Below are 15,988 nucleotides of genomic sequence, written 5' to 3'. Positions count from 1 at the left end.
AACACTGAATATGTAATGTTAAACATCTACAGTAACATTCTACAGCCTTATCAACAGAAAAAAACAGAAATGAAAGAGGGCAAGAAGAGTGGAGTAAAAGTGAAAGAAAAACCTACCCCCACAGGACTTTTTGTCCCCAATTCCTTAAAGTGGTAACTAGCAGTCTTGTAATTGGTGAAACCTGCTGATCACGCAGTTATCTACATCTATGTTTATCCCTAAATTAAAATGCTGTTAAATAATAATACGTGGTTGGACAGTACTCGAGCCTTCACGTAATCAAATGGCTGTTAGCACTATGGGGCTTAACTACTGTGGTCATCAGTCTCCTAGAACTTAGAACTACTTAAACCTAACTAACCTAAGGACATCACACACATCCGTGCCCGAGGCAGGATTCGAACCTGCGACCGTAGCGATCGCGCGGTTCCAGACTACAGCGCCTAGAACCGCTCGGCCACTCCGGCCGGCTCCACGTTATCATTTGTGCTCCAATGACTATTTTTTTTTTTTACTGCAGTTTGAACAGCAATGCACTCTAAATGAAGACATCATAATTGGCCAACTCATCAGCATCCAATTCTCACACAGCATCATCTACTTCCGAACTAGTAACGTGCGATGACCTTTTACCTTGTTGAGCTCCTTCGCTATGTCGTTCTGCTGTTTTTCTCGTACATATACGTTCTGAACCCCGTTTATCTTGAACCACTTGATTACCAGGCGTATTGGCCCATACATCAGCATCAGTAGCCTAATGTTCCATGTAGTAAACTTAAATTGCAGTATCAATATTATACTGGCAGCAGAGTTTAGTAACTACCATCCTTCGGTATTTTGATCAATTACGTCCAAGCCCTAATTCTTCTATTCGTTCCCCCTTTCTATATGGTGGAAATTACAATGGTGCACCACATGTTCAGGTGTCCCTATTTCTCTACAGTCGCGGACAGCTGTTTCCCATCTCCCTGTTCTGGGTAAGTGGGCGGGGTAAGGACCATGTCGAGCAATGAAATGCACCATTCCATAGCTGGGTCATCCAAGCGCAATGGCAGTCCGTCTTTAACACTTGGGAATAAGTTATACACACTCTATCGGTGGTCCTATCATTTCTTTCGCTCTGCCATCAATCTATTCTCCGGAGATGAATTTCGTTACTGGTACTTACGCTCGCCCTATTCCAGAGGAATGACTACCTGAGCCCCCATCTTACTCTGTTACGCGCTCCTGTGAACGGGAACGCGTTATGCAGATCTTGGTGCCTCTCCCGTCCATCTAGAAAAGATAACCTGAAGATGCCTAAATAAAGCGAAACGTGTCGTTGAAAAATAAAAAAATAAAATTGCAACCAAAACTGTTTCTAAACAATACTGTTAAGCACTGGTTTGCTGTATGCCACATATGCACTAAAGAATTTATTCCAGAGGAAGTTTCTCGTCCCGCAAGGTCTGGCATCCATGAAGAACACAGGATACAGCCAACTGCAGGTGGTGGCCCAAATGGGTTCTAACGATGTTTTCCGCTTTGGATCGGAAGAGATTCTCTGTGGTTTCGGGCGGCTAGTTAAAGTGATGAAGACTGCCAGTCTTGCTTGCGAGATGAAGGCGGCGCTCACGATCTGTAGCATCGTCGAAAGAAACGACTCTGGTCCTTTGGTACAGTGCCGAACTGAGGGTTTAACTCAGAGGCTCAGACGGTACTGTGACCGTGTAAGCTGCAGATTTCTCGACTTGCGCTATAGCGCGGTGGATTTCTGGGTTTCACCTAATAGGTCAGGAGCCCACTACATACAGGAAGCGGCTACGCGGGTAGCGGGGCCTGTGTGGAGCGGCGGTCCGTTTTTAAAGTTAGTCTCGGAAAACTACAGAAAGAGCGTCAGACTAAAAGGGTGCAAGGCAAACACAGGAAGGTAGACCTAGTGATAAATGGTATTGTAGTTATAAACCGTCGTAACTGTGTTGCAAAAGAATCAGAGATTCAAGAGGTAACAGAAAGCACAGAAAAATGGCTCTGAGCACTATGGGACTTAACTGCTGTGGTCATTAGTCCCCTAGAACTTAGAACTACTTAAACCTAACTAACCTAAGGACATCACACACATCCATGCCCGAGGCAGGATTCGAACCTGCGACCGTTGCGGTCGCGCGGTTCCAGACTGAAGCGCCTAGAACCGCTCGGCCACTTCGGCCGGCTAGAAAGCACAGAAGCTCAAATCGTTATAGGTATGGAAAGCTGGCTAAAGCCGGAAACAAGTTCCGCCGAAATTTTTACAAAAGACCTAACCGTGTTCTAACGGGGAAGATTAAATACCGTTGGAGTGTTTATTGCCTTCAGAAGTAGTTTAGCTTCCAGTGAAATTGAAGTGAGTTAGTATGGGTAGAGGCTATACTTGACAACCGGAATAAATTCTACTTCATTCCATTTACGACAGTTGCTCCCCACCCTCCCCCCTTTAACCTTCCCCGACTCAAATAATTCAGTTGCAGAGCAGTTCAAAGAAACCTTGAGTCTGATTCCAAATACAGTACTGGCCATTAAAATTGCTACACCAAGAAGAAATGCAGATGATAAACGTGTATTCATTGGACAAATATATTATACTAGAACTGACATGTGATTACATTTTCACACAATTTGGGTACATAGATCCTGAGAAATCAGTACCCAGAACAACCACCTCTGGCCGTAATAACGGCCTTTATACACCTGGGAATTGAGTCAAACAGAACTTGGATGGCGTGTACAGGTACAGCTGCCCATGCAGCTTCAACACGATACCACAGTTCATCAAGAGTAGTGACTGGCACACTGTGACGAGCCAGTTGCTCGTCCACCATTGACCAGACGTTTTCAGTTGGTGAGACATCTGGAGAGTGTGCTGGCCACGGCATCAGTCGAACATTTTCTGTATCCCGAAAGACCCGTACAGGACCTGCAACATGCGGTCGTGCATTATCCTGCTGAAATGTAGGGTTTCGCAGGGATCGAATGAAAGGTAGAGCCACCGGTCGTAACACATCTGAAATGTAATGTCCACTGTTCAAAGTGCCGTCAATGCGAACAAGAGGTGACCGCGACGTCTAACCAATGGCACCCCATACCATCACGCCGGGTGATACGCCAGTATGGCGATGACGAATACACGCTTCCAATGTGCGTTCATAGCGATGTCGCCAAACACGGATGAGACCATCATGATGCTGTAAACAGAACCTGGATTCATCCGAAAAAATGACGTTTTTCCATTCTTGCACCCAGGTTCGCCGTTGAGTACACCATCGCAGGCGCTCCTGTCTGTGATGCAGCGTCAGGGGTAACCGCAGCCATGGTCTCCGAGCTGATAGTCCATGCTGCTGGAAACGTCGTCGAACTGTTCGTGCAGTTGGTTGTTGTCTTGTAAACGTCCCCTTCTCAGGGATCGAGACGTGGCTGCACGATCCGCTACAGCCATGCGGATAAGGTGCCTGTCATCTCGACTGCTAGTGGTACGAGGCCGTTGGGATCCAGCAGGGCGTTACGTATTACCCTCCTGAACCCACCGATTCCATATTCTGCTAACAGTCATTGGATCTCGACCAACGCGAGCAGCAATGTCGCGATACGATAAACCGCAATCGCGATAGGCTACAAACCGACCTTTATCGAAGTCGGAAACGTGATGGTACGCAATTCTTCTCCTTACACGAGGCATCACAACAACATTTCACCAGTCGACGCCGGTCAACTGCTGTTTGTGTACGAGAAATCGGTTGGAAACTTTCCTCGTGTCAGTACGTTGTAGGTGTCGCCACCGGCGCCAACCTTGTGTGAATGCTATGAAAAGTTAATCATTTGCATATCACAGCATGTTCTTCCTGTTGGTTAAATTTCGCGTCTGTAGCAATTTTAATGGCCAGTAATGTAAGTACCCTCACTCATGCAATTATACTTGGTGGTGACTCCAGCGTATCCTGGATGCGGCTGGCGAAAATACATGTTTAAAATCGGTGGTAGGCATAATGTGTGGTCCGAAATCGTACTGAATGCGTTCCCAGAAAATTATTTTGGGCAATTAGTTCAGTGGCCCATCCAGAGTCTAAATGATTGCGAAAACTTATGTGACCTCTTAGGTACAAATAATCCCGAGCAAATGGGGATCATGATGGGTACAGGGATTTGTGAGCAGAAAGTTGTTGTAGCGAGACTGAATACCGAACATCCAAACTCACCAAAAATAAACACAAAATACATATATTTAGAAAAGTAGATAAAAATTCGCTTTATGCCTTCAAAACTAACAGTCTCCACTCTTTCCAATCTGACTATGTAAACGTAGAACAGATGCAGCTTAAATTAAAAGAAACAGTAGCGGTGGCGATTGAGATATACCAAATAAATAAGGAAGAGATGATACTGATCCCATTGTACACAAAACAGGTCAGAACACTATTTCAGAAACAACTAAAAAAGCATGTCATATTTGAAAGAACGCAATATCCTAAAGATAGTCGAAGTTTTACAGAAGCTCGAAGTTTAGTGCGGACATCAATGTGAGATGCGTTTAATAGTTTCCACAACGAAACTCTGTCTCGAAATCTGTCAGTAAACCGTAAGATTCTGGTCGTACGTAAAGTACACCGGGGGCAAGACGCAAACAATACCTCCAATTCCCGACGACAATGGTGATGTTACTGATGATGATGCCATTAAAAAATTACTAAACACAGTTTTCCGAGATTCCTTCACCAAATAAGAAGAAGTAAATATTCCTGAATTCGCGTCAAGAACAATTGTAAACAAGGCTAATTTAAAGCTCGTCATAAGATGCGCACCTAAAATCTGGAAAGCTGCACAAGTCACACCGGTAACTATGAAAGGAAATAGGAGTAATCCGCTGAACTGCGGACCCATATCGGTTGTACGATCAGTCACACAGATCTGAAGGTTGTCAATTCGACTAAATACTTAGGGATTACAATTCCTAATAACTTAAATTGGAACTATCATGTAGTTAGCGTTGTGTATAAAGCGAACCAAAGACTGCGATTTAATGACAGAATACTCAGAAAGTGCATCACGGATACTAAAGAGATGCTTACACTACCCTTGTCCGCCTTCTTCAAAATGGCTCTGAGCACTATGGGACTTAACATCTGTGGTCATCAGTCCCCTAGAACTTAGAACTACTTAAACCTAAGGACATCACACACATCCATGCCCGAGGCAGGATTCGAACCTGCGACCGTAACAGTCGCGCGGTTCCGGACTGAGCGCCTAGAACCGCTAGACCACCGCGGCCGGCTGTCCGCCTTCTTCCGGAGTATTACTGTACGGAGGGGGATCCGTAGCAGCTAGGATTGACGGAGGACATAGAAAGAGCGGAAACAAGGGCAGCTCGTTTTTTAATATCGCGAAATAGGGAAGAGACTGCAACGGATATGATACGAGAATTAGGATGGCAATAATTAAAACAAAGGCGTTTTTCGTTGCGAGGGGATCTTCTAGTGAAATTTCAATCGCCAACTCTCTCCTTAGAGTGTGAAAATATTTTGTTGGTGCCCACCGACAGAGATCATCATAATAAAGTAACATAAATTAAAGCTCGCACGGAAAGATTCGACGAACCCTCCGTCATTGACTTAATTGTGAATTGCAGCGTAATAATGTAAATGTAGATGTACCCCTGTAATCACTTGCATTCGGTCGACTTTGCCTTTATCTAAACAGCAGCACGCTGCTGTATGTCGTATTTGAATGTCGGCAGGGCAGATACATAGTAGTAACAGTATAGCCTCGACAGGTGTTGTACCGCAGGCCGCAGTAAACTCAAGGAGTACGCCCATCTGCGCTCATCCAACAATGGTTGGTTGGTTTGGGACAGGGAACCAAACAGCGAGATCATCGATCGCATTGGGTTGGGGAAGGATGAGAAGGGGAGTCAGCCGTGCCCTTTAAAAGGAACCATCGCAGCATTTGTCTGAAGTGATTTAGAGAAATCTCGCAAAACCTAAATCAGGAGGGCCGAGCGCCGGTTTGAACCGTCGTCCTCCCGAATGCGAGTCCAGTGTATTAACCACTGCGCCACCTCGCTCGATTTCCAACGATGAACCGCAGCTCCTGCAGACACTGGCTGCGAAGGCAACTGTTGCATGGGGTATAGCGATGCGGTAGCTTGTAATAAATGGTAGTGGCCCACACAAACTTATAGGTAGCTTCATATTATGTCATAAAATTCCTCTTCTTTCATCCAGCTGTACTCCTAGATATCTGCAGACCTTGCTGGCTGATATGGAGGTGTTATTTGTTGTAATTGTACGGTTTTTAGTCCGATATAGTTGGTCTTTGAGTAGTATGTACGTAGCTTTCTGTGCTTCTATGGCTAGTTTACTATTTAAACACCATAGCCCCATCGGCTCAAGCATGCACTTTCTTCTAGCCGTGTCAGACAGTCCGCATGTACTACCATGAGGGCTTCATCTGCATACGGCACTATCCCATCGATAGTGTTCTCCTCATTGAGAATAAAAGGAGAGGTTCAATAGTTAAGTCGCAGAAGATACGACAACTTAATAGGGCCTCGACTGAGGCTTTTTTTTTTTTTTTTTTTTTTGAAAAAGTTTTTGTTTATTAGATATACGTCCGCAACAATAAATTGTGAATCTGAGACGCTTGAACATTGCGGATCATCAGACGTCGTCAAAAGCACCCGCAATATCTATCATGATTCCTATTTCGTACTTTCTTCTGGAGAAATCCACAATTGCAAGTACTGTATTGATTGCGTCGTCAGATCAGCCTTTGTAGGAGTGATAATGGCATACATTTCCGACTTCTGGAATCAAGTCGTGTGGAGCTATGGATATGCCAATAGGAGGGATTTGTTAAAAGGAGGTTGCTTTCCAGTATGTGGCGAAAATGTTAAACAGGAGTATAATGTAAGACGCCATATTGCCTTTCACAGCACAAACACTTTCAGAAATGTATGGATCTTCGACTATAGTGATTGACGGAAAGTCATCGAGGAAAACAGAAGTGATTTCTGACGTTCCCCAACGTAATGTTACAGGTCCTGTGCTGTTCCTTAAACGATTTAGGAGACAATCTGAGCAGCCGTCTTAGGCTGTTTGCAGATGACGCTGTCGTTTATCGTCTAGTAGTCATCAGAAGATCAAAACCAATTGCAAAACGACTCATATGAGATATCTGTAGGGTGTGAAAATTGGCAGTTGGCCCGAAATAAAGAAAAGTGTGAGGTCATCCACATGAGTGTTAAGAGGAATCCGTTGACTTCGGTTACTCGATAAATCAAAAAAATCTGAAGGCCGTAAATTCAACCTAGTAATTACATTTACGAACAAATTAAATTGGAAAGAACACGCAGAAAATTATGTGGGCAAGGCGAACCAAGAAGATGCAACAGATCGACTAAAGAGACTGTCTACACCACGCTTGTCCGTCATCTTTTGGAGTACTGTTGTGCTGTGTGGAATCCTTACCAGATGGGGTCAACGAAGTACATCGAGATACACTCCTGGAAATTGAAATAAGAACATCGTGAATTCATTGTCCCAGGAAGGGGAAACTTTATTGACACATTCCTGGGGTCAGATACATCACATGATCACACTGACAGAACCACAGGCACATAGACACAGGCAACAGAGCACGCACAATGTCGGCACTAGTACAGTGTATATCCACCTTTCGCAGCAATGCAGGCTGCTATTCTCCCATGGAGACGATCGTAGAGATGCTGGATGTAGTCCTGTGGAACGGCTTGCCATGCCATTTCCACCTGGCGCCTCAGTTGGACCAGCGTTCGTGCTGGACGTGCAGACCGCGTGAGACGACGCTTCATCCAGTCCCAAACATGCTCAATGGGGGACAGATCCGGAGATCTTGCTGGCCAGGGTAGTTGACTTACACCTTCTAGAGCACGTTGGGTGGCAAGGGATACATGCGGACGTGCATTGTCCTGTTGGAACAGCAAGTTCCCTTGCCGGCCTAGGAATGGTAGAACGATGGGTTCGATGACGGTTTGGATGTACCGTGCACTATTCAGTGTCCCCTCGACGATCACCAGTGGTGTACGGCCAGTGTAGGAGATCGCTCCCCACACCGTGATGCCGGGTGTTGGCCCTGTGTGCCTCGGTCGTATGCAGTCCTGATTGTGGCGCTCACCTGCACGGCGCCAAACACGCATACGACCATCATTGGCACCAAGGCAGAAGCGACTCTCATCGCTGAAGACGACACGTCTCCATTCGTCCCTCCATTCACGCCTGTCGCGACACCACTGGAGGCGGGCTGCACGATGTTGGGGCGTGAGCGGAAGACGGCCTAACGGTGTGCGGGACCGTAGCCCAGCTTCATGGAGACTGTTGCGAATGGTCCTCGCCGATACCCCAGGAGCAACAGTGTCCCTAATTTGCTGGGAAGTGGCGGTGCGGTCCCCTACGGAACTGCGTAGGATCCTACAGTCTTGGCGTGCATCCGTGCGTCGCTGCGGTCCGGTCCCAGGTCGACGGGCACGTGCACCTTACGCCGACCACTGGCGACAACATCGATGTACTGTGGAGACCTCACGCCCCACGTGTTGAGCAATTCGGCGGTACGTCCACCCGGCCTCCCGCATGCCCACTATATGCCCTCGCTCAAAGTCCGTCAACTGCACATACGGTTCACGTCCACGCTGTCGCGGCATGCTACCAGTGTTAAAGACTGCGATGGAGCTCCGTATGCCACGGCAAACTGGCTGACACTGACGGCGGCGGTGCACAAATGCTGCGCAGCTAGCGCCATTCGACGGCCAACACCGCGGTTCCTGGTGTGTCCGCTGTGCCGTGCGTGTGATCATTGCTTGTACAGCCCTCTCGCAGTGTCCGGAGCAAGTATGGTGGGTCTGACACACCGGTGTCAATGTGTTCTTTTTTCCATTTCCAGGAGTGTAGTTCAAAGAAGGGCAGCACGTTTTGCATTATCGCGAAATAGGGGAGAGAGCGTCGAGGACGTGATACCGGATATGGGGTGGACATCACTAAAACAAAGGTGTTACCCGTTGCGGAGGGATCTTCTCACGAAATTTCAGTCACCAACTTTCTCCTCCGAATGCGAAAATATTTTGTGGACTCCGCTCGACCTGGGAGGAAACGACCATCACAATAAAGTAGGGGAAATCAGACCTCTTACGTAAAGATATAGGCGTTCGTTTTTTCCTTGCGCTGTTCGAGAGTGCAATAACAGAGAATTATTGCGTAGGTGGCTCGATGAAGCATCTGCCTGGACTTAAGTGTGATTTACAGAATAGTCATGTAGATGTAAGGAACATCAAGTCAGATTATAATGAGTATTGGACCTGAGATACATGGCGTAACTACTTCCAGTTTCGTCAGTGTGTGAGGGTCTCAAGCAAGGGGATAAAACAACTTATGTTCTCACAGCTGCCAAACGAGAACAGCGATTGACCGTCTTGAAGGACGAATAGCAGCATTAGTTTCAAAAGACAACATAAACATTCAAGAAATAGAATGTCGAACCGTTACCCGTATGTAGTGTCTTCTGCTGAAGCCTTAGGCAAGCGATGAAACAGCAATCAGCTGAAATCTTCTGGTGTGGTGTGACTAGTCTAGGGAGTTGGTATTTTTTTTTCAGTCATCAGTCTTCTGAATAGTTTGATGCAGATCACCACCAATTCCTCACCTGTACCAATCTCTTCACCTCAGAGCACCTTTTGAAACCTGTGCCCTCAGTCATTTATTGAATCTACTCCAAACTCTGTCTTCCTTTACAGATTTTACACTCTACAGTTCCCTCTAATACCACGGAAGTTATTCCCTGAAGCCTTAACAAATGTCCTGTCATCCTTTACCTTCTTCTTCTCAGTTCCTTTCTTCGCCGATTCTGCAGAGCACCTCCTCGTTCCTCATTTTATCAGCCCATCCAATTTTCAACATTCTTCTGTAGCACCACATCTCAAACACTTCAGTTCCCTTGTGTTTCGGTTTTCCCAGTCCATGATTCACTACAATACAACGCTGTGCTCTAAACGTAGATTGTCAGAAATTTAGTCCTCTAATTAAGGTCTACCTTTGTTACTAGTAGACTTCCCTTGAACAGGAATGTCCTTTTATTTTTCCTTCTTGCTCCGTCCCTCATGGATTTTTTTGTTTGGAGTTCAGCACAATTCCTTAACTTTACCCACTTCGTCATCACCAATGTTGATAATGACTATCTCTCTATTCTCATATTTGCTATTTCTCACTATATGGACCTATCTTTGGTTTACTCCCAATCCATATTCTGTACTCATTTAGACTGTTTATTCCAGTCAACAGATTCAGTAATTATTCTTCATCTTCACTAAGGATAGCATAGTTCTCAGCGAATGTTATCATTGATATTCTTTCATTCTCAGTTTTAATCCACTCTTGAACCTATTTTTTTTGTGTTATTGCTTCTGCGATGTACAGATTGAACAGTAGGAGTGAACAACTGCACTGTTCCTTACACCCTTTTTCATCCGAGCACTTTGTTCTTCGTTTTTTCTACATTTTGTATGTTAACCATCTTTTCATTTATATCACTCCTAATTTTCTCAGAATTTCGAGCATCTTCCTGCAATTTTACACTGAAGGATGCTTTCTTACGTCGACAATTCCTATGAACATGTCTTGATTTTTCTTCTATCTTGCCTCCATTATCCATCGCAACGTCAGGACTGCCTCTCTGGTGCTTTTACCTTTCCTAAAGGCAAACTGATCGTTTTTCTTTTCTTTTCCATTATTCTGTATATTATTCATGTGAGAAGCCCAGTTGCAATTATGTGCTCTTGCTATCTTCGGATCTGTGTCGATGATGTTTCTCCGAAAGTCTGATGGTATGTCGCCTGTTTAAGAGATTTTACACACCAAATTCAGTACATGATTGGTTTCACAATTCAAGACGATTCCTGTTCAAGAAATTTAATATACCACCTATATTTGTCATATGTTTATCAGCGAATTTGTAATTATGTTGTATACATAGTTCCGCGTAGTCAGTGCGTACACAACTTTCCCAATAGAGCGCGTCCCGCCAAGCACAACAGCGCAGGCACAGCGCTCGTCCGTCTCCGCACTACGAAATGGCGCTGTCTTAAGAGACGGACCAAATTCTGCTTCCGCCGATCCGCGTATTAATATGTAACGCAGCCAATGAGATTGCTGCTAACGTAGAACCTTTTCTCGTCGCGGATCACACTCGCGCAGTGATACCTGACGCGCGAGGTATTATAACGAGTGTACAGACCTCCGATTAGTCAGTCTGCTCAGTCTGCATTAGTCTGTAGTCAAGTTTCAGTCTGCGCCTAATAAAATTATCACGTTCCTGTACATAGCCATGAAGAGAAATGTATAGACACTTTGTCAAGTACCAGAGATGTGAGAACTAGATTAACGTACCAAGATCCAAAGGAACTTCAGATTGTCAATTATAAATAGCATCCAGAACCAAGTTAAGTTATTTTTATGCTTGTTATTATTTTAATAAATGTGTGTGAAAATTAAACAAGTTCTGTTTAAAGTTGGTCACCGTCAATCTGCTACTCTAAGCGTGCAAGTGGCATTTGTATCGTCTGACCTAACGGCAGAAGATAAACACGCCACGATAAGACCACGAGACATACTGCTGACACTCGCCTACTTCGTTAGAGCGACAAGTCAAATAATCTGAAGGTGTGTGTACCGAAGGTCTTACAGTACGCACCCCACAAATTAAATCTAGGTTTTGTTTATCTTTGGTGTTTGTTATATAAGCGCTGAACTAGCTGCATTCTCCCACTTCTCTTGTCCTGTCTTACGAGAAGACGCTTACGTAAGTTCTTTCCATTCGAATCATAGCCATTTGTAATTTTTAACAAGTAAATACGCTACAATGATAGCATTTCAATTAAATGGTAATAAAACTTACGATCTCGTACAGATAACTAATCAAATTATAATGGAATTTCTCTTATTCTGCAGCTATCTACGCGAGCTTATTTTACGAATTACAAATGGTTCAAATGGCTCTGAGCACTATGGGACTTAACATCTGTGGTCATCAGTCCCCTAGAACTTAGAACTACTTAAACCGAACTAACCTAAGGACATCACACACATCCATGCCCGAGGCAGGATTCGAACCTGCGACCGTAGCAGTACGAATTACAGCATGCATTCTATGACGGTCAAAAGTTTTGAGCGTTATTCCAGCTCTGTCACAAAACGAGTTTTTTTTTAACTAAAGTCGGATCTGCTTCTCTCTGACAATTTTGTCCATCACTAAAAATAAATTCCAATAATTTATCTAAACAAATCATGTCAGAATTAACGGTCTCAGATAGTACATTTATTCGACATCTTCATTGTCATCGACACATGAAAAAGCTGTAAGTAAATATTTCCTGCGTTGCTTGAAAACTAATTTCATTTGAGAATCAACCAGTATCCCTTTATTGTGGCTAAGTATTTGTGAAAGTATTTAGGGAAAAGAGTTTTATCTGATAAACAAAAATAAATTCAAAAGACAGAGCAATTATTAACAATCAGATATACTTCATATCCCTTCTACTTTTTTTACTCTTAAGTCTTCCAAAGCTTTTTAAATTCTGTCTTTAATAGTGGATTCCCTATGTCTTCCACATCGACTCCAATTTCTTTTCCTGTCACGTCATAGTGGCCTTCAGTGTACTCTTTCCACATATATGCTTTCCCCTCTTCGTTTAACAGTGGAATTCTCATTGTGATCTTAATGTTTTCACCCTTGCTGTTAATTTCATTGAAGGTAGATTGAAGGTAGTTTTTACTTTCCTACATGCTGAGTTAATACTTCGGACGGTCATATGTTTTTCGATTTCTTAACATTTTTCTTGCAGCCATTTCGCCTTCGTTTCGTAGCACTTCCTCTTTATTTCATTCCTAAGCGATTTACTTTACTGTATTCCTGTCTTTGCCTAAACATTTTTGTACTTCCTTCTTTCGTCGATCAACAGAAACATTTCTTCTTCTACACGAGATTTCTTCGCAGTTACCCTCCTAGTACCTACGTTTATTTTTCCATATCTGTGGTGTCCACTACCCTTCAGCTGAACTGCCTACGGTGGTAGGTCAGAAACGCGATGGTACGCATATTTCCTCCTTACACGAGGCATCACAACAACGTTTCACTAGGCAACGCCCGTCAACTGCTGTTTGTATATTAGAAATCGGATGGAAACTTTGCTCATGTCAGCACGTTGTAGGTGTCGCCACCGGCGCCAACCTTGTGTGAATGCTATGAAAAGCTAATTATTTACATATCTCAGCATCTTCTTCCTGTCGGTTAAATTTCGCGTCTGTAGCACGTCATCTTCGTGGTGTAGCAATTTTAATGGCCTGTAGTGTAAATACATCCATTTTTATAATAGGTGTAGGTTTACTGAATGGCACGTGGCCGCACCTGCGGCACGCAGCAGAGCAGCGCGGCGGCCCAGGCGACGCGCATCATGGCCCTGGAGCGCTGGTAGGTCCACGAGCAGTAGGTGAGCGGCCGGCACACCGCCTGGTGGCGGTCCAGCGCCGTCACCACCAGCACGAACGAGCTCAGGTACGGCCCCAGCGGCTGCCCGTACTTCACCAGCTTGCACAGCACCGCGCCGCCCTGCCACACACCAACAAGTAGAGCCAATTGAGTTTAGTCTTTTGCACGTTCCGTGGGCCACATTTCTACATCTACATCTACATTTATACTCCACAAGCCACCCAACGCCGTGTGGTGGAGGGCACTTTACGTGCCACTGTCGTTACCTCCCTTTCCTGTTCCAGTCGCGTATGGTTCGCGGGAAGACTGACTGCCGGAAAGCCTCCGTGCGCGCTCGAATCTCTCTAATTTTACATTCGTGATCTCCTCGGGAGGTATAAGTTGGGGGAAGCAATATATTCGATGCCTCATCCAGAAACGCACCCTCTTGAAACCTGGACTGCAAGCTACAGCGCGATGCAGAGCGCCTCTCTTGCAGAGTCTGCCACTTGAGTTTGCTAAACATCTCCGTAACGGTATCACGCTTACCAAATAACCCTGTGACGAAACGCGCCACCCTTCTTTGGATCTTCTCCATCTCCTCTCTCAACCCGACCTGGTACGGATCCCACACTGATGAGCAATACTCAAGTATAGGTCGAACGAGTGTTTTGTAAGCCACCTCCTTTGTTGATGGACTACATTTTCTAAGGACTCTCCCAATGAATCTCAACGTGGCACCCGCACAATTAACTTTATATGATCATTCCACTTCAAATCGTTCCGTACGCATACTCCCAGATATGTTACAGACGTAACTGCTACCAGTGTTTGTTCCGCTATCATATGATCATACAATAGAGGATCCTTCTTTCTATGTATTCGCAATACATTACATTTGCTACTTTGCAACGATTACAATTGCTACGATCTCGAACGTTCTAGCAAATCTAGACGAAAACGTGGCTATATCTGACCATTTGTATACCTGGATTTTTTTAAAAATGTTAATCTAACACAAAATTTTGTACATGTAATGCAGTCACATACCGGTCGGTTGTAATTAAAGCGCAGCTACTCACAGAGATCCAGTGTAGGCTGTAATTATTGTATGGCAGCGAAACCTCTAATGCGTTAAAGCGGAACCAATTTAAGCTGGGAACACATCAATTTTGGCCACCGGGTGAAATCTGGAGTTGTGAATGCAAGAAAGACGTATAGAAATGTTTCCTCGAATACAACTCAATCGCAATATCAGACAACCTCTCTTTTTCAAACCCTGTTCTGCAATCGAACGGAGTCTTACAGGGTGACCCAATGAGCCCTTTGCTGTACATTATTGCCACTGAAGAAGTACTCCGAATTGGAGAAAATGAAGAAGATGTATATGTATATGCATACGCTGACGACATAGCCGTAGGTTCAACAGATATACAGAAGCTGCAGAGAATCATTGAAAAAATAGACAAATGGTGCAGTGAACACAAATTACACCATAAACATAACAAAGACAAATGGCTTGGCTCTGAGCACTATGGGTCTTAACTCCTGAGGTCATCAGTCCCCGAGAACTTAGAACTACTTAAACCTAACTAACCTAAGGACATCACACACATCCATGCCCGAGGCAGGATTCTAACCTGCGACCGTAGCGGTCGCGCGGTTGCGGACTGTAGCGCCTAGATCCGCTCAGCCACCTCGGCTGGCATAACAAAGACAGAAATGGTAATTTTCAGAAAAGGAGGCAAAACACCCAAGAATCCGGAAATCAGCATCAGAGGACAAAAAATAAAACTCTCGTCAGACTTTAAATACCTAGGAGTGACTCTGAAACCAACAGCCAAATGCTTCACAAAACATACAACAGAACTTGCAGCCCAAGCAATAATAGCAATACCGGACATCAAAAACATCCGCCTACTCAGTCTAGAAACAGCCATGAAATTATTCAACACAAAAATCTTGCCAATCCTGGCCTATGAGAGAGAGGTTATATGGGACCACCTGACATAAAAAAAATCTAGAAACAATAGAAAAGTTAAAATCGACTTATCAAAAAAGAGCACTAGGTCTCTCAAAGACAACAAGATCTAGACTAGTGTAGCTGCTAGCGAGAGAGAAATTCCTAATTGAAGACACCAGACTTCGATATATGATGCCACACACCAGGGCTTCCAGAAAGCAACTGAAGATCATGGAGGACAAACGAGAAAAAATATGGCCGGAGTTCTATGGCACCGTAGCAATGACGAACCCCTCTTGGACAGTACCAAACTTCGAACAGCGACATGTCGTAACTAGACTTTCTATTCTCGTCTTTCATCATCTAATCTGCAAAAACAAAACTTATCACGACCCAACCACAACATGTGTATGTGAACTGTGTAACGAAGCCTGTGAACGATATCACATAGAACTGTGCAGTAAAAGAGTGAAATCGATAAATGAATATGCAAAAATGTAAAATGTTAAGCGAAGTAACTGTATATGGCTA

General features: G+C 44.5%; 1 protein-coding gene across 1 annotated transcript in view; it reads right to left on the bottom strand.

Moving 5' to 3' along the window:
• The window catches only part of LOC124713077 (arg8-vasotocin receptor-like), a 200,351-nt gene that overhangs the window by 61,773 nt on the left and 122,590 nt on the right, over window positions 1-15,988 (bottom strand). The window contains exon 3 of the mRNA XM_047242925.1: window positions 13,435-13,635. Within this exon, the coding sequence (XP_047098881.1) occupies window positions 13,435-13,635 (201 nt within the window). The remainder of the gene's footprint in view (window positions 1-13,434; window positions 13,636-15,988) is intronic.

Source organism: Schistocerca piceifrons, chromosome 1 (assembly GCF_021461385.2).
Source record: "Schistocerca piceifrons isolate TAMUIC-IGC-003096 chromosome 1, iqSchPice1.1, whole genome shotgun sequence".
NCBI lineage: Eukaryota > Metazoa > Arthropoda > Insecta > Orthoptera > Acrididae > Schistocerca > Schistocerca piceifrons.
Note: the sequence above shows the minus strand (reverse complement) of the source record. Positions and strands in the feature narration are given on the sequence as shown.